The 25,396-nt window shown below is 38.5% G+C and overlaps 1 protein-coding gene across 1 annotated transcript in view; it reads left to right on the top strand.

Annotated features, from left to right (window-relative positions):
- The window catches only part of LOC124874150 (gamma-aminobutyric acid receptor subunit gamma-3), an 81,065-nt gene that overhangs the window by 46,936 nt on the left and 8,733 nt on the right, over window positions 1-25,396 (top strand). Inside the window, exons 4-6 of the mRNA XM_047375387.1 lie at window positions 5,731-5,951; window positions 20,682-20,764; window positions 24,243-24,380. Coding sequence (XP_047231343.1) covers window positions 5,731-5,951; window positions 20,682-20,764; window positions 24,243-24,380 — 442 coding nt within the window. The remainder of the gene's footprint in view (window positions 1-5,730; window positions 5,952-20,681; window positions 20,765-24,242; window positions 24,381-25,396) is intronic.

The raw sequence follows: 25,396 nt of genomic DNA, 5'->3' as shown, positions 1-25,396 counted from the left end.
TAAGTTCAAATCCACGAGGTCCAAAATTTAATAAATGGTACAAGTCGAGGGCTGGACTAGTTCAGTGTTTATGGAAAACATATTGAAATGACCATATTGCACATGCTGAAACTGGAACTAACAAAGTTGATAAATTATTGCAATAACAGAGTGACATACAGAAACATAGATTCAAAAGCCTGGTGTATCATTTCAAAGGTTAAGGTCAAAGGTATGTGCCTTATGTCTGAAAGATCCTTATCAATCACTGCTTTCAAATAGTAACATGTCAAAAATAAATACAACTAGTTGCGTTCATTTCTTATGGCTGTATCTGCAACTTTTGCAAAGTAAGTTGAAGTGAACACATTTCTCTACAGACAAACAACAGACAAAAATACTTTTTCTTCAAAAAATCAGTAGTAAGAGAAAAAAATCACAAATGAAACTGAAAATGCATTAAAGCTCAGTTTGCTGCTCTTTGATGCTCACTAGTCTTAGCCAGATACATGGTATGTCATTTTGGAAGTTCATCAGTGTCTGGCATTAGGCTCTGAGCTGAGGAAATCCTCAGCATTGAGTAAAGGTATGCATTAGTAAGACGACTCACTGTGATGTTTTGGTAATCTTCATCAAAGAGAACAGTAACTTTTCCTTCAGTGTGTCACAACGTCGGAGCTCAATGAGCTCAATTTGGAGGTTTGATGGTGTGGAGTTCAAACCTGCTTTTTTGGGCTTCAAAATTGGTGTGAGGTGAGCACCAAGTATGTTAAGTTTTTCATCAAACTGTGTACTTGGGAATATAGCCATGGAGAAATGCTTCTTTATAGTCTAGCAGCATGAAAAATGGCTTTAGTTTTCTTGCAGTATCTGAGGTCCACTTGGTGCATAGAGAACTCATGGACAACCTTGTCTGGAGGTCGACCACGGGGTATGGAGAACCCACGGAGAACCTTGTCTGGAGGTCAACCATGGAGCAGGAGAACCCATGGAGAATCTTGTCTGGGGGCTGACCAGGGGACTGGGAGAACCCATGGAGAACCTTGACCAAAGGCTGTCTTAGAGGCGTGGAGAGTCCAGGGTGCAACTCAGGAGAATGGATACCACAGTGGAGCTTGGAAGCCATGGAGGATTTCTGGAGACCCATTGTGGGGTCTAAAAACTGGTTCACAGAACTCTGGAGCCCACAAAGAAGCTCTGGAAGCTGGTCCATTGGATGTAGAAACCCACAGAGGAGCTTTGGAGACCGGTCCACTGAATGCAAGAACCCACTGAAGAGCTCTGACAACTGGTCTATTGGACGCAGATAACCTTGGAGAAGCATTGGAGAATTCCGATGGATCAGCTGGAACCCTGTGAGGTACACTGATAAATGATGGTAGAACCATTAGAGAATGGCAGTGGAACCGCTTAAACTCTCGTTGGAACCTTGGAAACTGGCGATGGAACCACTGGAACCCTCTGAGGAACACTGAGGAAACTGCGGGAACTATGAGGAACTCTGGAGAACAGCAGTAGAAGTGGCAGGGAAGCCAGAAGAACCGTTGATGGAGTTCTAAAGAGTGGGATGGAGATAAACCCTCCTGGGCCTTCTCTTTAGAGAACACTGGAACAGGAACACAAGGCGGGTCCACCTGGACACCCTCTTCAAAGAACTTGGAATCAGGATCATGAGGCAGGAGTGAAGTTGAAGAAGATTGAAACAGGAGGTGCTCATGACAAAGATGGTAATGACTGAACCAAAGGCTGCACCAGGGAACAGACCAGAGGGATGCAGCTACTGCTACAGTTGCAGACATGACAACTGCTGCTCATTTAGAGTTTTTTTTATTTACTGTGACTTTTTTATTTACTCAAATGTGTTTGATGATCTGAAACATTTAAGTTTGACAAAAAAAAAATCAAAAACAGAAGCAAAGGATTAAGGGTCCAAATGTTGTAAGTCATGTAGAAGGGTCATGTATTTTTTTCATCTCCTATTTTCTTGAAGGCAGTCACAATAGTGACAATACTGACCTCATCTTCCAAATTTTATTTAACCCTTGGTTTATACCACACCATACCATGTTTTAAAAAAAACAGTGTGTTTGAGACAGTGGACACATAACACTCTAAGCATTGTGTTCTTGTGTTCAAAAACACAAATATGGTTTATTGCTTCCCCTGTGTTGACAGCTGTGGGGTGTTATTTGACACTATGACCACTTTACTTTTACTTCAGTTGCTTTTCTGCTGCTCTGCAGAAACACTGATATTAACACCAACAAAACTGAGATCTAAACACAGCAGAGATTCTCACACAACCTAAAATTAAGGTTAAGCTAATGTTTAAATGAATACGATAATGAGGGTTATATGAGAGCGAGCTTAGCAATCAGTGGAATTTAAAATTCAAATGTAGGATTTTTTTAATACTTAAATATATGAAATGCTTTATTAAAATCAATGACTATGGGTTGAAGGGAATATAGAATTGTTTCAATGTAAACCCAACTCTAAATCCCCAGTCTTTTCTTTTGACCAATTAGGGTGATCTATGTCTTTATTATTTGGGTCAAATCCCTCCTCTTCCTCTCCGTAACGTTTATAAGTGTCAGATCCCGGTTATTTTTGCCTGCTACTAACCCTTTTCCACCAGTAAGGGCATTAGGAGCTGAGTTCTGGGTGGTCAGGTGTATCGCATGAGTGTCATCAGCTGGAGGACTATAAGAAGGAGGCGAGCCAGTACTTCGACGCCTGAGTGTTTTGCCTCCTCGTGGTATTCAGCCTGGCCAATTTCATGATTTTGTGAAGTTTTTGATCTTCTGTGAAGACTCTGTTTATTACCTTGACTAATGGTCATATCTATCTCAGGATACCAAAGCCTAGTTCCTAAGAGATCTCTGGAAGACTTCTAACAGTTTATGGATTCTGGATTCTTGCTTTTCTACCTGCTGGCTGCCGGATCAGACGTTTGCTTCATAGCTCCAGGCGAACCCTGTCCACCCTCCTTCGAACCTCTCAGGACTACCTTGCTCCAACGTTGCAGTGTTGCTCACATCCCCTGCAGGATCATAACCTCTCTCCCTGGCTGACCTAACTCAATCGGACGTAAGCTCTCACATAGAGCACATTGTTAAGGTTTCTTTGGTGGTGTCTTACCTGCATTTGCTTTTCTCTTGCAGTCGCTCAGCATCCTCGGTTTCCAGTGCCTGGTTCTGCAAATAAAACTTCTTACTAAACGCTTTTCTGTTTAGTTGTGTTTTTCTGCATGTGGGTCAAGTCGGCCATTAACACTATGACAATAAGTATAATTCAGGACAATTTGCTTTAAATCATGTTGTGCTCTCTTATATTCTACTGGAGAATCTTTCAATTTAGCTGTACCTCTAGATTAGCAAACTTAGTATAGAAGCCTTCATAAAGGTTAAAGCGAAAGATTCAAATTCTTTACAGCATTGCCTCTTTTAAAGACTAGAAGCAGTGAAAGGAAGGGTAGTTTAGGATCATAATGCTTCAGCATAGTTAAAGCACTTTTTAATGTAAAATTAATCAAGAGGCTATGTATAAAAAATCAAATCTCCCTTATGAGACTTACCTGTCAGACTTGATGTAGTCACGTCAAATGAAATTTTCTTTACTATATCTGTAGCACTTTTATTTCACTGATCATAAAGTTCTGGAGATTTGTTTCCCGTAAGCTCAAGACAATTAAAGGTCATGTCCTACATACTGGGTTCTGTGAATGTAGACTTTATTCTAAAGGTTCCCACAGAGTCGGGCATACTGTGCATGTACTGTGAGCTGCGCAGACTCTGATATTTGAAATTTCGTAGTTGAGAATACAAAATTCCTTCATTTCCCACACTTTCTGCCATGGCGTCATTGAAAGAGGAGGAAGTGGTAATTTGCCGTGTAGCTTTGGCAAAACAAAAGTAAAGAAGGTGGTATATAAGGCCATTAAACCAGACCAGGGAATAGGAAGGAGAATAAACCTGTCAGTGCGGTCCAGAGAACAGCACTGACACTGCTTGTCCTTGCAACTGGTGGTTGGAGCAGACTGTCACATATAAAACAGTTTTTCCCACTGAGCAGTTTGTAGTGTGACACCATAAACATTTTGCTGTGTGGTCAAGTATGCCCCTCTATGTGTGAGCCCTAATTGTGAGGTATTCAAGCTACTGTGCAGATTGCACATGAGGTCAAAACATTTTAGGCAATGCCAGCTGAATTCAAATGTGTAAGTGGGAAGAAGAGGGGAAGACTTTATTTTAATTACGCTGTATATCAAAGAACTCAATTGTAGCTAAGGCTATTTTAGGCTTTCCCCACTTGGCCCAATACGATGCAAATTCAGTTACTGATGAGTCATACTAATTCATACATATTTATATAAATGGAACAGGAGAATAGAAGCTTTACCATAAACTCTTCACATTTCACTTAAACTCAGTCACATCCATGTTGGTAGATGGACCTGAAGTCATATGATAAAGAAAGAGGTCTGGAGAGAATGGCTAAGTTTGACTGATCTATTCACAGTGAAACTGTAACACCAACTAACACTTGGCTGTTCAGCTAAACTGGCAGGCAGAGAGAGTTTTAATCAGAGAAGGAACAGAGAGGCCCATGGTAGCTGAAGAAGTTGCAAAGATCACCTAAAACAAATATAACAGTGAAGCATAGTAATGGCAGAGTCATGCTGTGGAGATGCTCCTCTTTAGTAGGGACAGGGAAGTTGTTGAGAGTTTTTTAGGAAGATGGATGAAACTAAAGACAATCCTGGGAAAAAGCCTGGTGCACCCTGCAAAAGATTTGAGTAGAGTTTGACCGTCCAGCAGAACAAAAAACATTCGGCCAGAGCTACAATGGAATTGTTGAGATCAAAGCGTATTCATGTGTCAGCATGGCCCAGTCAAAGTCCAGACCTAAATCTAATTGAGAATCTATGGGAAGTCTGGAAAAATGTGTCTTCGCTGGGTTGCTCCATCCAGTCTTACTGAGCTTGATGTATTTCACCACTACAAACAGCCAACATGTCTCCAGATGTGCAAAGCTGGCAGAGTTACCTGAAGAGGCTTGTAGGTTTAATTATATGGAGAGGCGATTCTAGAAAGTATTGAACATAGGGCAACCCCCTTTGTTCAAATACAATTTGGATACAAATACACTCCACAATTTTCACATGTTCACTTGTTCATAGGTCACACAACTATGTATCATTTTCTTATGCACTGTTTTGTGTCGGTCTATCACATAAAATTCCAGTAAATACATTGAAAGTTGTTGTTGTGAAAAAAAAGTTGAAAAAGTTCAAGTAGCGTCAATCATCAGTCATCTGGTGCATTCTTCTTACTGCCTTTACAATATTCTGGGCTAAGAGACAAATCTAGCATGAATGATTTATTGTGACATGTTTTCCACATTTCACTTCCTTTTGTATTCACCCTTTTATCATTTCTGTAAAAGAAAGACCAAAAAATCATGGTCTGAAAAGAGCCCCAGTCTTGGAGAGGCTGCACTTTGCATAAAATGAAATGAGTTATGTGCATGGCAGAAAGAGCAACTAACAAGGAGAATGATAAACACTTCTACCAGTGAAAGGTTTAAACGACAGATTGCTTAAAGAGATTTTTCTCAAACACATGATATTGCAGTTGGAAGGTTGTTTGCATTCTGTACTACCACAGAAAAGCATTTGAAAGGTTTTTTTAAATAAAGGGTAGATTTTAATGTGTTTTTCTTTCTTTTTTCTCCCTCTTCTTTTTATAGGAGTACCAAATCGATATCATCTTTGCCCAGACATGGACAGACAGCCGTCTCAGATATAACAGCACAATGAAACTACTGACTTTGAACAGCAACATGGTTGGACTTATTTGGCTGCCAGACACAATCTTCAGAAATTCCAAGACTGCAGATTCTCATTGGATTACAATGCCTAACCAGCTGCTGAGGATATGGAATGATGGGAAAATACTTTACACCTTAAGGTAATGACAGTCATTTGGCTGACAAAACAAATTTTGCTTTCGCATAAGGACAGAAAATAATTCATAATAATAATATTCAAACTCTGCAGAGTCTGATACTGAAATCTATTGTTAATGATATCATAACATTAAATCATTTATTATGGATGGATGGATAGATGGATGGATGGATGAATGGATGGATGGATGGATGGATGGATGGATGGATGGATGGATGGGTAGATGATTCAGGACTCTATAGAAGAGCCTTTGGCAGCAGTTGAAGCTTTGAGTCCTCCTGGGGAAAGCAGACACAGTTCTGTTTTGATGCTCAAGACATTCTTTATGTCAAACCTTCAGAGTGCGCTGAAAGCATCTCAGTTGCCATCTTCAGCAATCATCAGGTGATATAATGGATTTTAGTCTAGGCAATTGACAAGCTGTGTAAGGACTTTGAGACTCTTGAAAAACATTAGTTGACTTGACTGCTTACTTGGTGGTTTAGGTTGATGAATAATGAAAAAGGTCTTCTGGAAGGAAATATTTGCACATGATTGTTTCAAAACCTTTAATATTGCTGGAGCTTTCCTTGCATCCTTAACCTTAAAGTAGTCAAGAGGTGAGGGTGGTTTTTACTCCAGGCCTGACTGTGTTTACTACAGACCTGCTTGGTGGTTTGTGGTTGACATGTTTTTTTTTTTCAGCATGTTATCTAATGCCTACAGATAACATCTGGACCTGTGTAGTCTTAGGGTAGCCATCCATAAGAAGCTAATTTGACTTCCTATGCAATTACTGAACTTGTTATACCAAGTCATTAGCTGTTTGTTTATATATCTTCCCCTTCCTAAAATAATGGCCTATGTCATTTTTTCATGTTTTTCAGGAAATGCAAGAAACTTCACAAAATATATATATTATGTATTAACAATTTTACCCAAAAAGGTAATAACAGATGAGTGTTTCTTATGGTCCTTTTTATTATTCTACATATCTTTCTCAATTAGATCATATAACATAGAAAATTAAAAGAAAAACAGTTGATGAAGTAATCTTTAAAAAGAAAGACAAGAGTTGACAAAAAACAATTATTTGTTAGAGCCACAGGTTCTGGAACTCTTCCACTCTTTGCTAAATGCTGGCTTCATTAACGTAGCTACTTTGTGGACAAAAACGCTGACTGAAAGACAGAATTAAAATACTAAATATCTATGCAATATTTAACGCCTAGCCTAAATTGTGGTAATCCTTATTACTTACCAATAGGTAATGAGCTCTGAATTATGGAAATAGCTTCAGGGGCTGAGTAGATTTAGTTTTTTCCTGAAGCGGTCGCTATTTTGAAAAGCCTGTAAACCTACCTAAGTCACACTTTTGACATAGGCCATTATACAACAGGTGTGGAATTGCATGACCTCCTCAACTGACGATTTAAACAATTTTACAAGAGGTGGCTAGCATCACAAGGAGATGGTTTAGGCAAAAAATTCATTTTTGACAAAAAATGACTTAAGCTATTATTTTAGGAAGGTGACGATATTTGCTCTTGCCAGCCACAGCTAAATAAAATAGTTCATTAGATATTTTAAATTCAATTAAGAGGGCAAGTTTACTAAACACCACCTTTAGATCAGAGGATTTTTAGCTCAGACAGTTGATCTCAAAAAGGTTCACATATGGGGAAAGTAAAATGCCAAAAATCAAGAGCATACATTTCTGGGTTAAGAGCAGGATTTCATATGTTTGTGCTCAAAACGTCTGTGCTCAGATTTAATGCTAGTTTCTCCTCCTGCTTGCCTTCTACATGCGTGCAAACTTGCTTTGTGTACAGATTAAAACAGCTCTCTCAAGTTCGTGTCCATGCTTGAGAAATCTTTGCTCTCTTTTAAAATGAAGTAGTATCATCACCTAGCAACCGTTTCAGCCAATAGAATGATAATGTGCAACGGTGAGGTCACAGCCTTCTTTAAGTTGCGCTTGTTTCCTTCTAGTGAGTGTGCATGTGTGGAAACAATAGATTATTACATCTCCTCTTCTGGCACCTATATGTTGATGTCATTAAAATAGATCTAATTTATTTCAACTGGTTTTATGTATTTTTGTAACATCTAACAAGCAGGGGGAACCATATTAGCTACATACATGTATTGAATAAGCCAGGATTGTCAGAATGTACTTTCCAGGATGTACAGAATTTTTTCAACTGGGTTCTTCTTAAAGCTTTGGAAAAATCTTTAAAGGCTGCTGCCTTCTTACTACAGAGTGACATGGGAGTGGATTTTCTCTCCTGTCCCATCCCACTCCCACAGAAAAATGTCTTGTCCCATCCCAATCCCAGGCCAGCATAAAAAAAAAATCCTGTCCCGTCCCACTCCTGGTAAATTGACTCCCACTCCCATCCCGCTCCCATTTAGAACGACTCCCACTCCTGTGCCACTCCCATTTTTGTTTTCTTCATTTAGTCTTTTGGCAATTTCTTTGAAGGACCAGTTAGGTCCCTGTTTTTAGCTGTAGTAAAGGCCAGTTAAAGTAAACAGAATAATAATGAAGAAATAACAGACCATGTCTTTCTTAGCTGAATAAACACAATGTACATAGTTGTATTTTACTCATTTATTAAGTGATTGTTTCCTTTGAACAATGACATCACTTTTGTATTTCAAATTGCTGAACGAAAGTAAATTGCACCTAGCAAGAGAACTGTACTTGGTGAATAAAAGTGCAAAAAGGCATTACCTTCACAATTTAGAAACTGTATCTCAATGGTTCACAGCCCTGGGCCTCAGGGACCCCTTCCCTGCAGGTTTTAGATGTACGTCTGCTCCAGAACACCTGATTTAAATTCTGACATGACCTCTTATACAGGCATCAAGAATGGAGGGTCAAACTGGACAAAATTAAAACAATAAAATCATCACTAAATAAATAAATGTTGTGAATGTCCCATAAGTGAAGTAAATGTAACATGAAATAAATGTAACATTAAATGTGCCATTAAATTAAAGGTACCATTTATTTATTTAATACATCATTAGAAACAATAAATGTACCATTATATCATGAAATGGAATATTATGCAATTAAATGTGCCACTGAATAATTAAGTATAATTTTAAAGAAGACATGAAGTAATTAGTGGTACACTTAATATTTAATGATGTATTAAATAAATTGTACATTTAATGGTACATAAATTTTTTTTTATATTTCACAATGTATTTATTTAATATCTTCCCTTGATGAAGACTTTCCCTCTCTACTGTGGCAAGGCTCTGAAATCTTTAGCGCACATGCAGCAATTTTGTTGGTCAGATGAGACTTGACACATGTTGGTACTTTTTGTTTGATGAATGAAGAGATGCAGGGCTGACTCAATCCAGAATTTGCCTTACAAGTGTCCCTTAATCACTGGTGTCCTTGATTACGACTAAACACGTTTTACAAGCAGCAGACTGCGTGTTAACACCGCTACATTCAACTCTTCTGAACTTCGGTAATATTTGCGACTTTCCTGTCAGCTCTATGAGTTTATTAGATAAGTCCTTACTTCTGACTTTACGTTACAAATCCAATTTTATCACGTCCAGTTCTTTACCTGCATTTGCTCCCTCCATTGATGCGTTCTGAATGCAGGTGGAAAACATCAATCAGAAGCACTGTTGGCTTGTGGGTCGTGTTGTTCGTTTGACTCGCATTATAGTATATGCTTCTTGGAAAAAAACTACACAATGGCAGCGTCGATCCAAGTATTTTTTTCTTAAAGTTTATAACAAAGTCTCAGTTTTAAATTTCCAAAGACAATTGATCCTAGTTTGTTTTCCCTCCTATATTTTTGTCATATTTTTGTTGATGAAAGGACTGGATAATAATGCAGACACTGAACCTGTCTGAACCTCGGTGGGGAAGTAAATCAGCTCTATTTCAGAAATAAAAGAAGGCAACCAAGATAAAGTTGGTTTAACTGTGTTACAGCATCTGGACACCCTCGTCAGGACTGTGAAAAAGCACAACATTAAACCTTTATATTGCTTTACAAATAACAATTATTTTAATGACTGCATTATCAGAAGTAGAAAAGCTGCTCAATCAAACAAAGGTCCAGCACAGTAATTAAAGCCTGGAGATGATGGCTGAAGGAGAAGTAATGGCCAGACACCAACTCCTGTATTTTTTTTTTCCAGATGTCTCCTACAAAGGAGAAAATATGCACCAAAAAGTAAGAAATTATGCATTATTTTTAAAACACAAATATTAGCATTTAACTTTCAAGAAACATTGATGAGACCCACATGACAATAAATGTTATATCTCCTAAAATAATAAAAGTAATAATGGAAGTTCCTACAATTCCCTGAAAATGTATATAATAGATGTTAAATGCATTTAACAAGTTTTAACAAGTTAAAAACGTAAAAAAAAAAACTACTCTATTCAGTTTGAGTTATCTTTACTTTAAACATGGTCTACCAGTATCTGTAATATCTGGTTAGGAGGTTTAACTGTTTCCTACAGACTATTAATGACATTTTCTGTAATATGTTTTGACTGAAATGGAAGTCACCACGCAATAGAGGAAAGGGAATTAGCTGCTGTTGTCTTCAGACAAGCAAGTTCACACAGTAAAGACACGTGACATTCACTGCTGTCAAATGTTTGTTTGTTCACATTTTCATGATTAAAATCAGCTCCTTCTAAAAATTGGATATTCATAGATTTGTCTTCATTCACAAAAGTAGCAAATCTCAAGGACGGCTTGATGTAGTCCTGCTACAGCAAATTAGGATCAGCTAAGCCCCAGCGATCTATAGTTGCCACACAAGCACACCCACTACAAGGAAACAAACGTACCCCAAAGAAGACTATAACCTCATTGTTGCACACTGTCATTATATTGCCTGGAACGGTTACTAGGCAATGATACTGCTTCCATCTGAGAGAGAGCACACAGAATTCAATTTACTTCAAAAATACTTCATTAATCCTAAAGGGAAATTAAGTGTTGTTGTAGCTCATATTATGCAGGTTTCTTCAAAGAGCCATTGTAGATGCTAATGGCTGTGGGCAGGAAGGATCTCCTGTAGAGGTCTGTCTTACAGCAGATCTGAAGAAGCCTCTGACTGAAGACACTCTGTTGCTGTACAACAGTCTCATCAGGAGGATGCTTAGGGTTCTCCATAATGTTCTTCCTGCTTTTGGTTGATAGAGGATCCAAATGCTGAAAAGAGGCAGGTAGAATCATAGTAAGTGTTTAATTAAATAGGTGAAGTCCAAACCTAAAGAACCTAAGGAACAAAACCTTCTCAGAATATGGAAGGTGAACAGAGGGACCATGAGATAAATTAGAAACAACACGAGAATCCAACAAGGACTGAGAATGAACCAATGAGAACCAGAAGGAACCAGAGATGGAACTAAATCAGAAAGTTGATTGTGGAACAAGGAATTGTTGAGGCTACTGAATAGAAATGTGCAAGGGGAGGTTCAAGGAGTACTGTAACTCAGGAAAAGATAACCAATGGACATTGGCTAAGGAAAACTAATTGCATCAAGCACAAAATATTCTACTCAGTGGAAAGACTAGAAGTGACAAAAAAAGCTCAGAAACTGGTGCAAATAGCAAGCAGGAAGGGAAAAACAGAACTCCAGGAAAGACAGATTACAAGATAAAACAGGAACTGAGATCTATAATAGGAAAACAAATATTTCCACAGTATCACAGCACGTATTCTACTTTGTCATCTGGACAGAAGAGATGTTTAGAGATGTTAGATGTTTTAGCCTGCTACTAATTTCATCTGAAATCAGACATTTTGTTCTGAAACTGATAAGAAACACAAAACACATCAGTCCCTTACTTGCAGTGTATCTGCCTGTATGTGTCCTAACTGACCTAATAATTCTTCCTGTTATCAGAGAGATAGCATGAGTTAGAAAAAGCAATGTTGTGGATGTTTCACTCCGGCCTGCTCTGAGCTATTCTAATGGCTCTGCTGTCCAGCCTCTGTCTTCAAACACCATATTTTATGTATCCTCACCTGGTCAGCTGGCTTCCTGCTCAGCAGTCGATCATCCAGCTGCTCCACCTATATTGAGCCATCTATTTTCTTCCTTACATCACTATAGGTCATTATCTTTTGCCCAATAAAAGCTGCATTATAGCGCATTGATAGGAAAAAATTAAAAATACTTTGACTGGAAGTAGTGAGAGTGCTACAGATAAACATGCCGCCATTCCCAAATGCTAGATTTGTTTTCTGTTACTGTGTGATGATGTGATTTCTGGAACATACTTTAGGATCTTTAACAGCCTTCATCTTTGTAATGAAGATTTCTCAAAAATAATTTAAGTATTTTGTAGCATGAATGATGAAATTAAACATAAAATCGAGAACAAATTTAGTTCTTTCAAAAAATAGAGGTTCACATATTTACGTCTAATCTTTTTTTATTTCCGGGAAAAAAAGTGATTTAATTACAGATAAACACCAAAAATGTATTCTATTTTACTCATTAAATAAAATTGTGTATTCTGAGAAACAAGTGAGAACACCCTACTACCTTCTCCAGTTAGTGTTACCTGCTTTGATGAAAATAACTTCAGTGAGATACTCTTTTTAGCCATCTCTCTGAGTAATGTCACTTTCAGCTTTGTGATGTTTGAGGAGTTTATTGTATGTAAAGCCTATTTCACATCACCCGACATTATGTGAATGAGATCAAGATCTAGGCTTTGAATTAGTCCAGGACTTTCCATTTCTTAATTCGTGGCCAGTCTTTGGTGGATTTGCTTGTATGTTTTGGATCTTTGTTATGTTGCAGGGCCCAGTTCTGCCTAAGGTTTAATTTTTTACAGATGTTCCTACCTTGTCCTCTATCACCCTCTGATACACGGTAAATTTCATGTTGGATTGTAGTTGATTTTGAGCTGGCCCAGTCCTTCTGCAGCAAACCACAACACTTCCACCTCATGCTTCACAGTTGTTATGAGTTTCCTTTTCCTGGGATGCTGTATTTGATTTATGTCAGATTTGTCTTCTTTTCTGGTTTCCAAATAGTTCCATTTTAATTTTATCCATCCGAAGAAGTTCTAGTCGTCGTCTACGTTTTATCTAGCAAACGTTTGTCCTGCCTCCATGTTTATCTTTGAGAGCTACATATTCCTATATTCATTCGTGGCATAATAAACGTTTATAATAACGCTGTAGGTCCTGTGAAAACATGTGAGAATCTTTTGAAAATTTCTTTTAGCATCTTGCAGTGTGTTTTCAGGGTGAAGTTGCAAGGTAGGCCAGACCTGGGCATGTTGGCTGCTGATTTAAATGTGTTGCAGTTGTACAATTATCATTCTGAAGGCCTTAGACAGCTTGTTCAATCTTACTCCAACAGTCAGCATCACACAAGACTAAATGTCTGAGGTTTAAACAGAACAAAATCCAAGGCCTGGTAACAATGTTATAATTATGTACACCTTATGTGACACACCTGTATTTTTAAGCCATTTTAAGTGGGAATAGATGTGAGGGGTGTCCTAATTTGTTTCTCAGCAGAAATTTCCTTTTTCAATACATTTTACATTTTAAAAGGTCCTTTTCTCATTTGTTTTTTTGATTATTTATGTTTTTTGAACTTCTCAATATTGTTAAAATTTATATTAGAAATCCTTACATCCAAATAGATTAGAAAAACACAGGTTGTTGTACGGTGCCCTGCATTTTTACATGAATATATTACCCAAATATTTTTTTCATTTTAATTCACTAAATCTTTTTTAGAATAGAAAATCAGTGGTATTTGTACATTTCTTATTACTTTTACCTGAAAGTGACACAATGCCATGAAAAGTAAATGCAAAAATGAGTGTTCCTGTGTTGCAAATTCAAATAATTACTCCTAATCCAAATGTTTCACATCTCTGTGATCTATGTTTAGTGTCTTTTAACATCCAATCATCTTCTAACAAGGTCTAACATAATCAACCAATAATCAGTTTAGATTGAATTCAGTTGGTACAGTTCACTAAAGTGCATGCAGAACCTTCAATGACACAATTAGTTCAAATCAGGTACACAACCAGAGCAGTTCCTAAGACATTTTCTCCTGTCATCAGCTTAAGCTGGTGCAAATTAACTGCTTTAGTGTTAAGGTGTATTTTGCAGTCACCCTTAAGGCCAGCCACATATTTAAAAAATGTCATCCTACAGAAGCACAAGAAAAATATTTTTCTTGTATCTTCTTTCCTGTAGTTTCGCTGTGCAGGCAGTACATTTTTTTTTATCAAACATATTTGTATACATGTTTTAATGTCAGTAAAAAGGTTGTTTCAATGAATGGGGACATAAGACTGATCACACAAACAGGAAGATTGAAGTCTCTGTATTTTGACTCCAGTACAACCGTGCAAACTTTGACGAGTAATTTCCTCTGTTGGCAAGAGAAATAACAATGTAATCACAGTCGGTAGTTATTGTGCACTAGCTTGGCTGGAATAAAAAGAGATGACATTTTGTGATATCCGGGGCTCTTACTGTTCAAATTGTGTACTTTAATTAGGAATTTGTTTTGACATTTTTCAGAAGATTTTAATAATAACACAAAAAAAATTTTTTTCAATCATGGTTATATGTTGGGTGAACCCATCTATTATCAAAAAACACTGTTTGCTCCTTTTAAATAATTACAACAGAATCTACCCAAATGACCCTAAGCAAAGATCTACATAACCTGGAAGTTTTGCCGTATAACATACAATGATTATATATGGATTTAAATGGCAGCTAAGGTACTCATTTTCAGTCATTTTATTTAGTACTTTGTTAATATAGGGAATAGTGTTGATTTTCAACAGACATGAAACACTTCAACATTTGTTTCCTAAGGTAATTTTCAGGGCTTGTCCTTTAATGTGATCTGTTTTCTTGTAGATAGTGTGCACCAACAGTAAGTAAGTTTGAGGGGCCCTGACAGACCCCTGCATGTTTCACCCAGTGTTGCACTGAGGTTGCTGAATATGGAGCCATAGGGAAGGCAAAATAATATTGGCAGGAGAAGGTAGGTGAACCATGAAAAACAGAAAAAGAATGCAAAAACAAATGAAAGGAATTCAAAAATGCCAATCAGCATTGTTCAATAAGAAAAATAAGGAGACACTTGAAGAAACCCAGTGATCAAGTAACTGGAAGAAAGTCAAAATCATGCCAAACAGCAAAGACACAAGCCTCAATATGTCTGGAACAAGATTATTTGGAGGGGTGAGACCAAAACTACACTTTATAGCCACAAATGATGGTTTGGGGATGTGTGAGCTACAAAGGCAGAGTGAAAGTTTCAACTGATGGCAAAATGAATGCAGCATGATATCAGAAAGTACTGGAGGATTTTTACACTCAGCCTGGAAGCTTTGCATGTAATGTAGGTGGAGGTTCCCACACGATGATCCAGAACAAAAGCCCAAGTCAATCTTAGTCCAAGAATGTACAGGAACTAAAGGCTTTTTCAAATAGAAGAATGGTCAGCTTTAGAGAAAAATAATCTACTACTAACTCGACTAATCTACAGCTACCAAAAAATATGTTAAGATGTCATTGGTATTGAGGGGGTTAATCAGAATATATAAACTTTTGATCATGGTCAGTGGGTAATTTTTGTTGTCATTATGATTTTCCTTGGAAAATGGTCAAATATCTGTAATTCTGCCAGGGCAAGTAAATTTATAAGAACAACAGTACTTCAATTAGAAATGCACCAGGAAATCGGCTGGTCTTGTGATCAGCTCTGATTGGTGTGTAGCTGGTCGCAAACTATAATTTCGATTGTTTTCAGTGTGCACACAATCCCTAGGTGTTGCTAGGTTGCATTGAGAACAACAGTTTTCAGTGTGGACACTGTTATTGAGAGTTGTGTTGGAACACTTGTTTGCTGAATATTGGACCATTTGCACGTTGCTGGACGCCACTATGCCTTTCCAACGTCATCGGCCATTTTGTACCGCTGGATAGTCTGTTCTACAAAACCCAGCAGCCACTGCGGCTGATATGACGGGGCCGTCCCAGGTCTGACGTCACAAGAGGCAATATAGGGAGGAACATTTGAAAGAAGCTTTGCTTTTCACGCTGGAAGCCGGACCAGCAACTGAAACGCATCAATTTCTGGAGAAGAATCCCAAGTGGATTTCATTTATTCTCCTTCGTTGGTCAACGAAAAATTCATGAACGAGGTTTCTGGAATGAGAAGGCTAGAAATTTCACTTTGCCGATCAAAGACGTGAGTTTAACACGTAACCAAAACCACGGAGTTTCAAGGAGACGCAACTTTCCCTCCTTGCTTGGTTCTAGTCGACTGCTGACGGTCAGATCATATTTTTCCTTTTTGCCAAGGAGGACAAAGGACGAAGATTGACCGCTCTTCCCGAAGTTAACTGTGGACGCACATTAACTTCCAACTTTCCCCTTCCTCCTCTCTCTCTCTGCTCAGAAGGAAGACTCCAACAAAGTAAAACCCATCTTTTTTTATTTTTCCTTTATTTCTTTATTAAGGATAGCATGGGCAGGATAGAGTAAGAAATTTATTAGAGTCGCCATTTAGAGTCTAATGTGTTCTGAATTGTATGTGCATGCCATTGTTTTGAAACTTGCTGGTACTTTCGGAGACCGCCGTGTCTCACAAGTGTGTCTTTACCGTGCAAACACCAGCGCGCAGGTGCGCTGTGAAACTGAACTGTTATAATAACCTCATGGGGAAATTCACCATTTTCTTTGTCTTCAACTTTATGGCTTACTACCTTGCCGCCAAAAGTTTTATAACTCTTTGTGTGCTCACCCCAGAGTTGGGGGATGTTTTATGACTGTTCATTTCACTGAGCTACACTTTCTGGCGGGCTGCGCTCCCAAAACTTCGTTCAACACCATATTCCCTTGTCATATTATCACTTTGGCCATAACTGCTGTTTTGCTTTATTTTGTTTAGTTAGATATTTTACCCCCTTTTTGTGTAGAACTTTGCATGTTTGAGTAGGTGAAGATTATTAAATAGGAAGAGCAAATTGTATCAGGCTGCGATTTAATAAATATTAACATAGATAAAGAGAAGGCGTTTTGTGTTTATTTTGTGCAAGAGTGATTCGTCAGTCAAAATAAGGTTAAAAGTTCCCCACGTTTCGGTATAAACGGTTGATTAAACAGTGACATCTCTGGTAATAGTTATTAATTATTACTGAGTATTTAACGGTTGTAATTATCAAAGGCTTTGAGCCACAGTTACAACACCAGAAGACATCCCTGGTCTTCGATTCATAAATGAGGATTTTGGTTAAGAAATTAATTTTGTCAAATTATGATTGTTAATTATAATTCTTGATAAATATTAATTAATTGATAATCATAATTCCAACACTTGTGAGATGTTTAAGTCACCTCAACTGGCTCCTCTCAATGTGGAGGAGCAGCGGCTCTACTCCGAGCTCCTCCCGGATGGCCGAGCTCCTCACCCTATCTCTAAGGGAGTGCCCGGCCACCCTGCAGAGCCGCTTGTATCCGGGATCTCGTTCTTTCTGTCATGACCCAAAGTTCATGACCATAGGCTCAGCTCTCTCTTCACCACAATGGACTGGCGCAGTGTCCCCATTATTGCGGCAGCCGAACCAATGCTTCTGTCGATCTCCAGCTCCTCCCTTCCAACCCGAAGACGACAAACCATCCTTTTCCAGTCGAGAACCATGGTTTCGGACTTGGACGGTCCGATGCTTATCCCAGCTGCTTCACACTCAACTGCAAACCGCCCTAGTGCATGCTGTAGGTCTTGGTTTGAGGTGGCCAGCAGGACCACATCATCTGCAAAAAGAAGAGACCAAATCCACTGGTCCCCAAGCCAGACCCCCTCCGGCCCTTGGCTCCGCCTAGAAATCCTGTCCATAAAAGTTATCAACATGTGCTGCAAGCCAACCACAGCCAATAGGACTCCTTCTTCAGCTTGACAGCATCCCTTACTGCCGGTGTCCCCCACTGGGTTCGGGGATTGCCACCGTGACAGGCACTGCAGACCTTACCGCCACAGCAGCGGGCAGCAGGATCGACACTAGATGCGGAGAACATGGTACACTCATACTCTGTGTCTCCAGCCTCCCTATGCAGCACCCCCGACAGTGAAGCCAAGAATGATGGGTACTGCACACTATCGATTGGTCCGTAGGCTGAAACAACAGTCAGAGACCTGTCCCCGACCCGAAGGCGTGGGGATGTGACCCTCTCATCCACTGGAGTAAACCCCAACATGAGACAGCTGAGCTAGGGCACAACAAGCAAACCCACCCCAGCTCACCGCCTATCCCTGTGGGCCACTCCAGAGTAGAAGAGAGTCCAACCTCTCTCGAGGAGCTGGGTTCCAGAGCCCACGCTGTGCGTGGAGGTGAGCCCGACTATTTCTAGTCGATATCTCTCGACTTCCCAAACAAGCTCAGCCCCCCCCCCCCCCCCACCCCCCCAGCGAGGTGACATTCCACTTCCCTAGAGCCAGCCTAAGCATCCGGAAATCTGGTCATGAAGGTCTCCTCCTTTGTCCGCTGCCCGATTCTCTTCACCGGTCCCTCATTGTTCCCCCTGCAGGTGGTGGATCCACTGAAGGATGGCCTTGTGTCTCTCGTTCAGGCTTGGCCCGACCGGGTCGGTGTGTTTGCCCTATGTCTTCCTGTGCTTCACTGATGGGTTAGCAACCTTCCAGAACATTGTCCACCTGTCCTTTGCTGCTGTTAGGTGCTGAGTGTCATAGGTTTTTTATTGTTCTCGCCACTCTCATGACTGTCCACCTTCATATTACGAACTCGTCATGTACACCCACACAACACAAACCCACTTATTACAAACACGAATTAGTATCACAACAATGTGGCCTGTCAACTTTGATGTTGGATGCAGAAGCAAAATTGTCCTGGCACATTAAAGCAACCAACTTCATGCTTCAAATGCAGACAGGAGAGTACAGTACATATGGGGAAAAAAGTGGCACCATTTAAAGTGTAACTACTGTAACTATTTCATGGTTCTAGACTAAGATCCTAGTGGTCTGTAGATGACAGACTTGAGCTTGAGACAAACAGGGTGTCTCGCCAATAGACAGCACCTTGTCTCTGCTCCAGTCAACTACATCCCACTACACATTACTGAGCAAAGGAGGAATTGAAAGTGTTTATTTTTTTTTTTTTCTTTTGCCTATGCAATGGCAACATCAATAAAATCAGTAAGTAGTTCAGGTTTCTGTTTCGCCTCAATGCAGTTACTTTAGCCAAAACATTTTCTACACTATTCCATGGTAGACTATTGTCACAAATCCCCGTTGATGCATATCCAACACATTCCAAAGATTACAATTGGGGCACATCTAGTGGTTGGAGTTATGCCTAATGATGCATTGTTTAGCTAATAAGCAGATAAAATTTTAATCTGTTTTATTAAATTTACAATGTCTACTTCAGTTAAAATCAGCTTGACCTTAAAAGTACAGTTAACAGACTTTCAATACATATAAAATAAATCAGGCAGTATGCGCTTTTTGTGGAGCTACAGCTTGTCATTCTTGCTCAGTTTTACAGCTTATTGACAGAAGAGACTAGTCTGTGAAAGTGTCAGAAAAAAAATTACTAACTTGGTCAGTTGAAAACCAATCTTGACAGCAGTGCAAAGCCTTTGCGGTTGCAGGTTTTTTTTTTTTTGTAGTAGCAGTAGTAACCGTGTTGAGCAGCTACCGCAACTTCCTGATCCTTTGAAACGATTGTCCCTGTTCACCCTCTGTGGTGCTGAACTTGCTGAATGGACCAGTGAACTGAAGGGGGAGAGGAAGTGAATAGGTGTCTACACGGTACTCAATCTCCAAGCTGGTTGCTCTGTATTGAAATAATATTTTCTAATCCTGCAATAAAAAACAATCCTCCAGTGGAAGGGACGAAGACTTCAGTAATCTAGGTGGTGCTAAAATGTACTAAACCAGGAACAGGATTTCCAATAAAAGGTTCTCACGTGGCTGCCGCCTTGTGGTAGCAGTAGCACACTGCTGTCTGATTATCAACAAATGCAGGACACAAAGAGCAAGCAAATTTAGTTTTATTTAGTTGAAATTGCAAGGAGTAACTGTTCAAAGCTTCAACAATTGATGTCCAACCCTGGTAGAAACAAAATAATGTCATGATCTTCCAGTGTTAGGTGTTTGAGTTTTAGTTTCTGTATAGTTTCTGTTTCTTCCCCGTTGTTTATCTTCTCTTATTGCAGCCATTTTAGTTAGTTCTTTGTAGATTATGCTCTTGGTTCATTCTTATGTTCATTTTGTATTGTTTTCTGCATTCCTCTGTCTGCTCCTATTCATTTTCTCTTCTTTCCCTCAGCTCTCTCACTTCATTAGTCCCAGCTGTTCCTCATATTCTCTAGATTACTCACACCTGCATTCTGTCATTTTTCCATTCATCCCTCAGTATTTAGGCTTACCTGTTAATTTGCTCAATGATGGATTTTCCCATTATACTTCTCATTTCACACCCTGCCTTCATGCCTGTGATTCCTCCTGAATTCTCTTTTGGCGTAACAGCTACATTTGATTTATATGAATCAGACTCATAGTTACGGCCAACGCTTGGAGGTGAGGTGGAGGGTATTCAGCTTATTCAATCTCCAATCATAACACTACATACCTTTAATTGTTACATATGAGCTAAATTTGAAGAAAAGTTTATAATGAACTGAGATATTGTTTTCCCTGTTTTCCTTTTTTCAGGTTGACTATAAATGCTGAATGCCAGCTGCAGCTACACAACTTTCCAATGGATGAACACTCATGCCCGCTCATCTTCTCCAGCTGTGAGTACACCTTGTTCGGTGGAATACTTCAGGAAATCCTTTATTGACATTTATTTACTGCTGCAAGGACTGAATGCATTTTTTAATCAATCTGTGTATTATATGGATTTATAAAGGCCTGCAGAAGAGATACATGACTGTATGCAGACCTCCAGTGGTGCTTTGGTGTTATTGATTGATTGATTGATTGATTTTTTTGTCAATGAAACAGGCAGGAGAAAGTGTTTAAAATTTCATGTCTATACATGCCCGGACACTTTCGTGGAATTTAGGAATTTCCTCACTACTTTAAAACTTCCACAGAGCAGATGCTTTCACCCACCTGGCTGAAAAAGATTGATCACTGTGCTGCCAGCGACTATGGAGAGCCACATGGCGTGCTCAGTGACTACTGTTCATTTATCAAAAGCTAGACACAAGCTGCTCTATCTGCAAGTCATCACTGGCAGACCTTGTGAATGCCCCTATATAACATCTATATATCTATAAAATTAAAGAATTATATTTAGTTAAAAACAACGTGCATTTAGGTCCAGTATAATTCTTGGTTATATTTGTACCAGGTACAAATAATATGTATACTTGAATAGTATTTAAAACTGCAGTGCCAGTTAAATATTACATAAGCTCAACTTGGGCATGGATGTCATGTCTTTGGCATTACTTTTTTTTTTGGCTTTTAATGATTTATGCAACCTTTTCCATTTGTGGAAGTGGAACAATAACAACATTAACAATTTTTTAAAACAGAATTTGGTTTGAAGTTTAAAAATTTTAATATTGTATTTTTTGTATGTATAATTTTGGCCACATGTGGATTTATACATGCATTCCCACTAATATTAGGTCAACTGTCCTTCTGCAAGTTGCAGAGATACCATATACTTTTTTTTAGCTGTTAGCAATTTTCGCACACAGTTCTGGTTCAATATTGGACCACTCCTATAATCAGAATCGGTTGCGTTCGTTTAATCCTGATTTTTGGACTAAACCAGGTCAACATTAATATTCTGGATTGCCCTTTTCAACTCTTTTCAAAATCTATGGACTATGATGAAAAACTGGATCTGTGGCACGAAACCAACCAATTTAAAATAAACTTCAACATTTTGGATAAGAGGAAAGGGTAAATATCAGTCAGAATTATGATAAATAATTTTTACTGGATGATATAATATTCAGCTGGCCAGGTTCTGCTACACCAAAGCATTCCCAGAGGTCCTAGTCTTTGTCTATATTCTTTGGGCCAAACTCAAACTACCCTTCGTGTTTTATAGAGATAGGTTTTTACCCCGTAAATCTCTCATGAAAGTTAAACTTGTGCACGCTGTTTCTAACTGTAAAAATACTTAAAAAATGCATTTCTAAATCTTCAATAGCTGCTGTCTGTCATTTGTTGATATTTGACTTCTTTTAGCATCTTGCGGCCTGCTTTCAGGGTGAACTTGCTTGGACAACTAGATGTGAAGACTTGATTTTTTTGTGATGCCTTTGTTATTTTTGCCATTTTAGGCTTTACAAAAATAAAACATGTTTTTTTGACAAAACACTTTAAAACATCTTTTCTTCAGTTTTTAATGTTTATTAATATATATATATATATATATATATATATATATATACTCCTCATTCAAAGAGTTTTCTTTATTTTCATAACTATTAATATTGTAGCTTCACACTGAAGGCATCAAAACTATGAATTAACACATGTGGAATTATATACTGAACAAAAAAGTGTGAAACAGCTGAAAATATGTCTTATATTCTAGGTTCTTCAAAGTAGCCACCTTTTGCTTTGATTACTGCTCCGCACACTCTTGGCATTCTGTTGATGAGCTTCAAGAGGTAGTCACCTGAAATGGTTTTCCAACAGTCTTGAAGGAGTTCCCAGAGATGTTTAGCACTTGTTGGCCCTTTTGCCTTCACTCTGCGGTCCAGCTCACCCCAAACCATCTCGAGATTTTGTTGAGATTTAGGTGTCCAAAATTTTTCACAAGATTATACATTATGATGGTTCTATGATTGCAATTAATTTTAAAACGATCAATTAGTTCCTGTCTGTGGTTGCTCAGAAGCTGCCTTTTTAAAGGCGTTCAGTCCATCTGATAGGTCCTGCAACGATCTTATTGCTGCTTTGAGGAATAGAACAGCAGGTTGAAAATGAAGCTTGAGGTGTGGATAATGTGTCATCTTCTGTGGTTCTATAGTGGCATCAGAGACTCATTCAGTGTGATTGCACCTCATGCAGCCTATTAGGGCTTAAAGCCTGCTTGCTGGAGTGCCTTGTCTGTGGACCCATCCTGCTGTGATCCATTAGACACATTTCCTTACCAAAGAATAGTCCACATGTTTCTATGGCAATGTCTCTCTTTCATTTAAAAAAGTCAGATTTATTTATTTTCAGAGCCATTATACCTGTTGGTCTCTGCATTCAGAACACCACGCAGATTGTAATTTCAAGACTGAGAGGAAGCTACAGGAGAGGAAGAAATGTTTTCTCATTTAAAGTTTGATTAGTTTTTGTAGGTCTATTATAAAAGGTACTTTAATCCATGTTTCATAAATTAAGGTTATATGTAACCTCAACTAATTCTTTAATAATAAAAACGGTTTTACGGATGTCTCACTTGGGCATTTTTGCCTTTTTAACCTTGTCAGGACTGATCGATGTCAGTGACTTTCTTCAGATTGGTGCATGATTTGAGATCTTTTAGCCTACTTCATGTTGTCATGCTATATTTCCGTAATTCTTTGATTCAACAGGTGTTGTTAGTAAAACCTAACCCAAAATGTGTTCAATCCCAGTTCATTTACAGTGTGACATAGTGGGCAATTAGTGGGTTTCCTTTAGATTGAAAAACGTTTTATCCAATTTGAATAAATAACTAACTCTGACTGCACTGTTCAATGGTTAGGATTAATTGGAATGTATGAACCTGACTGTTGTGAAGAGCCTTGAGACGACATGTGTTGTGAATTGGCGCTATATAAATAAACTGAATTGAATTTTCATAGATTAGGGCAACATTTTCACCAACAAATAATGTTGTGGTTAATTTTAAGCGATAACACATTATCAAGCAGGATCTTAAATTTCTTGGTTTTTCTACTAGAGATGGTAATTGTCCCTGCTGAAGGCACTAGGGGGGTTTGGCAAGCACAGCAGACAGGGAAATCATTAACCCATCATTAACCTGACATGATCAATTGTAAAAAGCATTCCAAGGCTCAGCTTGCATTGTGTGAAGGTTAGGCCCCAGATCAAGACTGATTCCCTACATTATTGCGCCAAAGCTTTCATTTAATTTACTTTTCTTCTCCTTTTGTCTTCCTTCCAGGCCGATTTTTCATTAGCCAGCCTGCAGCTCAAGACAAATTTAGCTCAGGGTGGCCCTAGTTCTGTCTGCATGGGGTATCAATCATTAGGATGTGCCATGTAGTGCCAAGGGTCACAAACACATGCTCTGTGTAATTCCAGACGGATACTCGCAAGATGAGATGATTTACAAGTGGAGGAAGAACTCTGTTGAGGCGGCTGACCAGAAATCCTGGCGTCTATACCAATTTGAGTTCATGGGCCTGAGAAACACCACAGACATAATAAAGACGACAGCAGGTAAAGTCGGAAGAATCATTCATCACTGACAACTTGAAATTAATTCATCATCAGTGTCAACATGTATGAGACGGATTCATCTAAACACCAATTCTTCTTTTCACTTATTTTGAAGAAAAAAAAAACTATTTCAGGTGTTACAGATTAATTACCTAGACCTATATGAATGGTAAATGACTACAAATGTATGCAATGTTATATGTAAACCTAGCCCTGAAACCAAAAATATAAAGTAGAAAAGAATTGAGAAGAAATGACTAACAAGATGAAGTACCACTATGGTTTATGTAAAACCTCTATGACAGTTGTGAACATAAAGATATGCAAAGGACAAGGCAGGACATTTGGCAGTGATGTTTTTTTTTTTTTTCAAAGTCCATGCTAAAATAAAGTTATCTTTTATAAGATACATTTCTATGTTTAGATTACTTAAAAAAGTGCCCTTGGCTTATTTTCAAAGAAAGCTTAAAATACTAACAATACTCTTTTTTTTTTTTTTTTTTTTTGTCTTTCTTTTTCTATAAATCCATTTTTTAACCTTTTTAAAGGTTTAAATGCTTCTGACTCTCTAAATCTTGTGTAACACTGATCCAAAAACTTGCAAATGTTCGAGGATGGGTGGAGTGTGTGACATAGGGACAACCACATAATTGCTAACAACACAAGAAAAAATGCAGCAGCTAAGACATTTAGAATTACATTTGCTACTGCTAGAACTCTGGTTGTGCAGTAATCCCAATTAGTTTATCACGTCTCGTTGATTTTGTTTATATTTTTAGTATTCTATTATTTTGACATTGTGCTGTTGTTGCTGTCATTTTGATGGTTTTCCCCAACCATTTTCTTTTTACATTCTCTTTTGTCATCTTTGTCTCCTCATTATTGTTCCTGTCGATTCAATTTGCTGTCAGAACCAGATGTGGTCTGTCTCTTCTTTAAGTCAAGTCAAGTCAAGTTTATTTATGTAGCGCTTTTCAGCAACAAGGCACTCAAAGCACTGTACATGAGGAAAAACA

This window comes from Girardinichthys multiradiatus, chromosome 9 (genome assembly GCF_021462225.1).
Source record: "Girardinichthys multiradiatus isolate DD_20200921_A chromosome 9, DD_fGirMul_XY1, whole genome shotgun sequence".
Taxonomy (NCBI): Eukaryota; Metazoa; Chordata; class Actinopteri; order Cyprinodontiformes; family Goodeidae; genus Girardinichthys; species Girardinichthys multiradiatus.
This window is presented reverse-complemented; position numbering and strand designations above follow the sequence as displayed.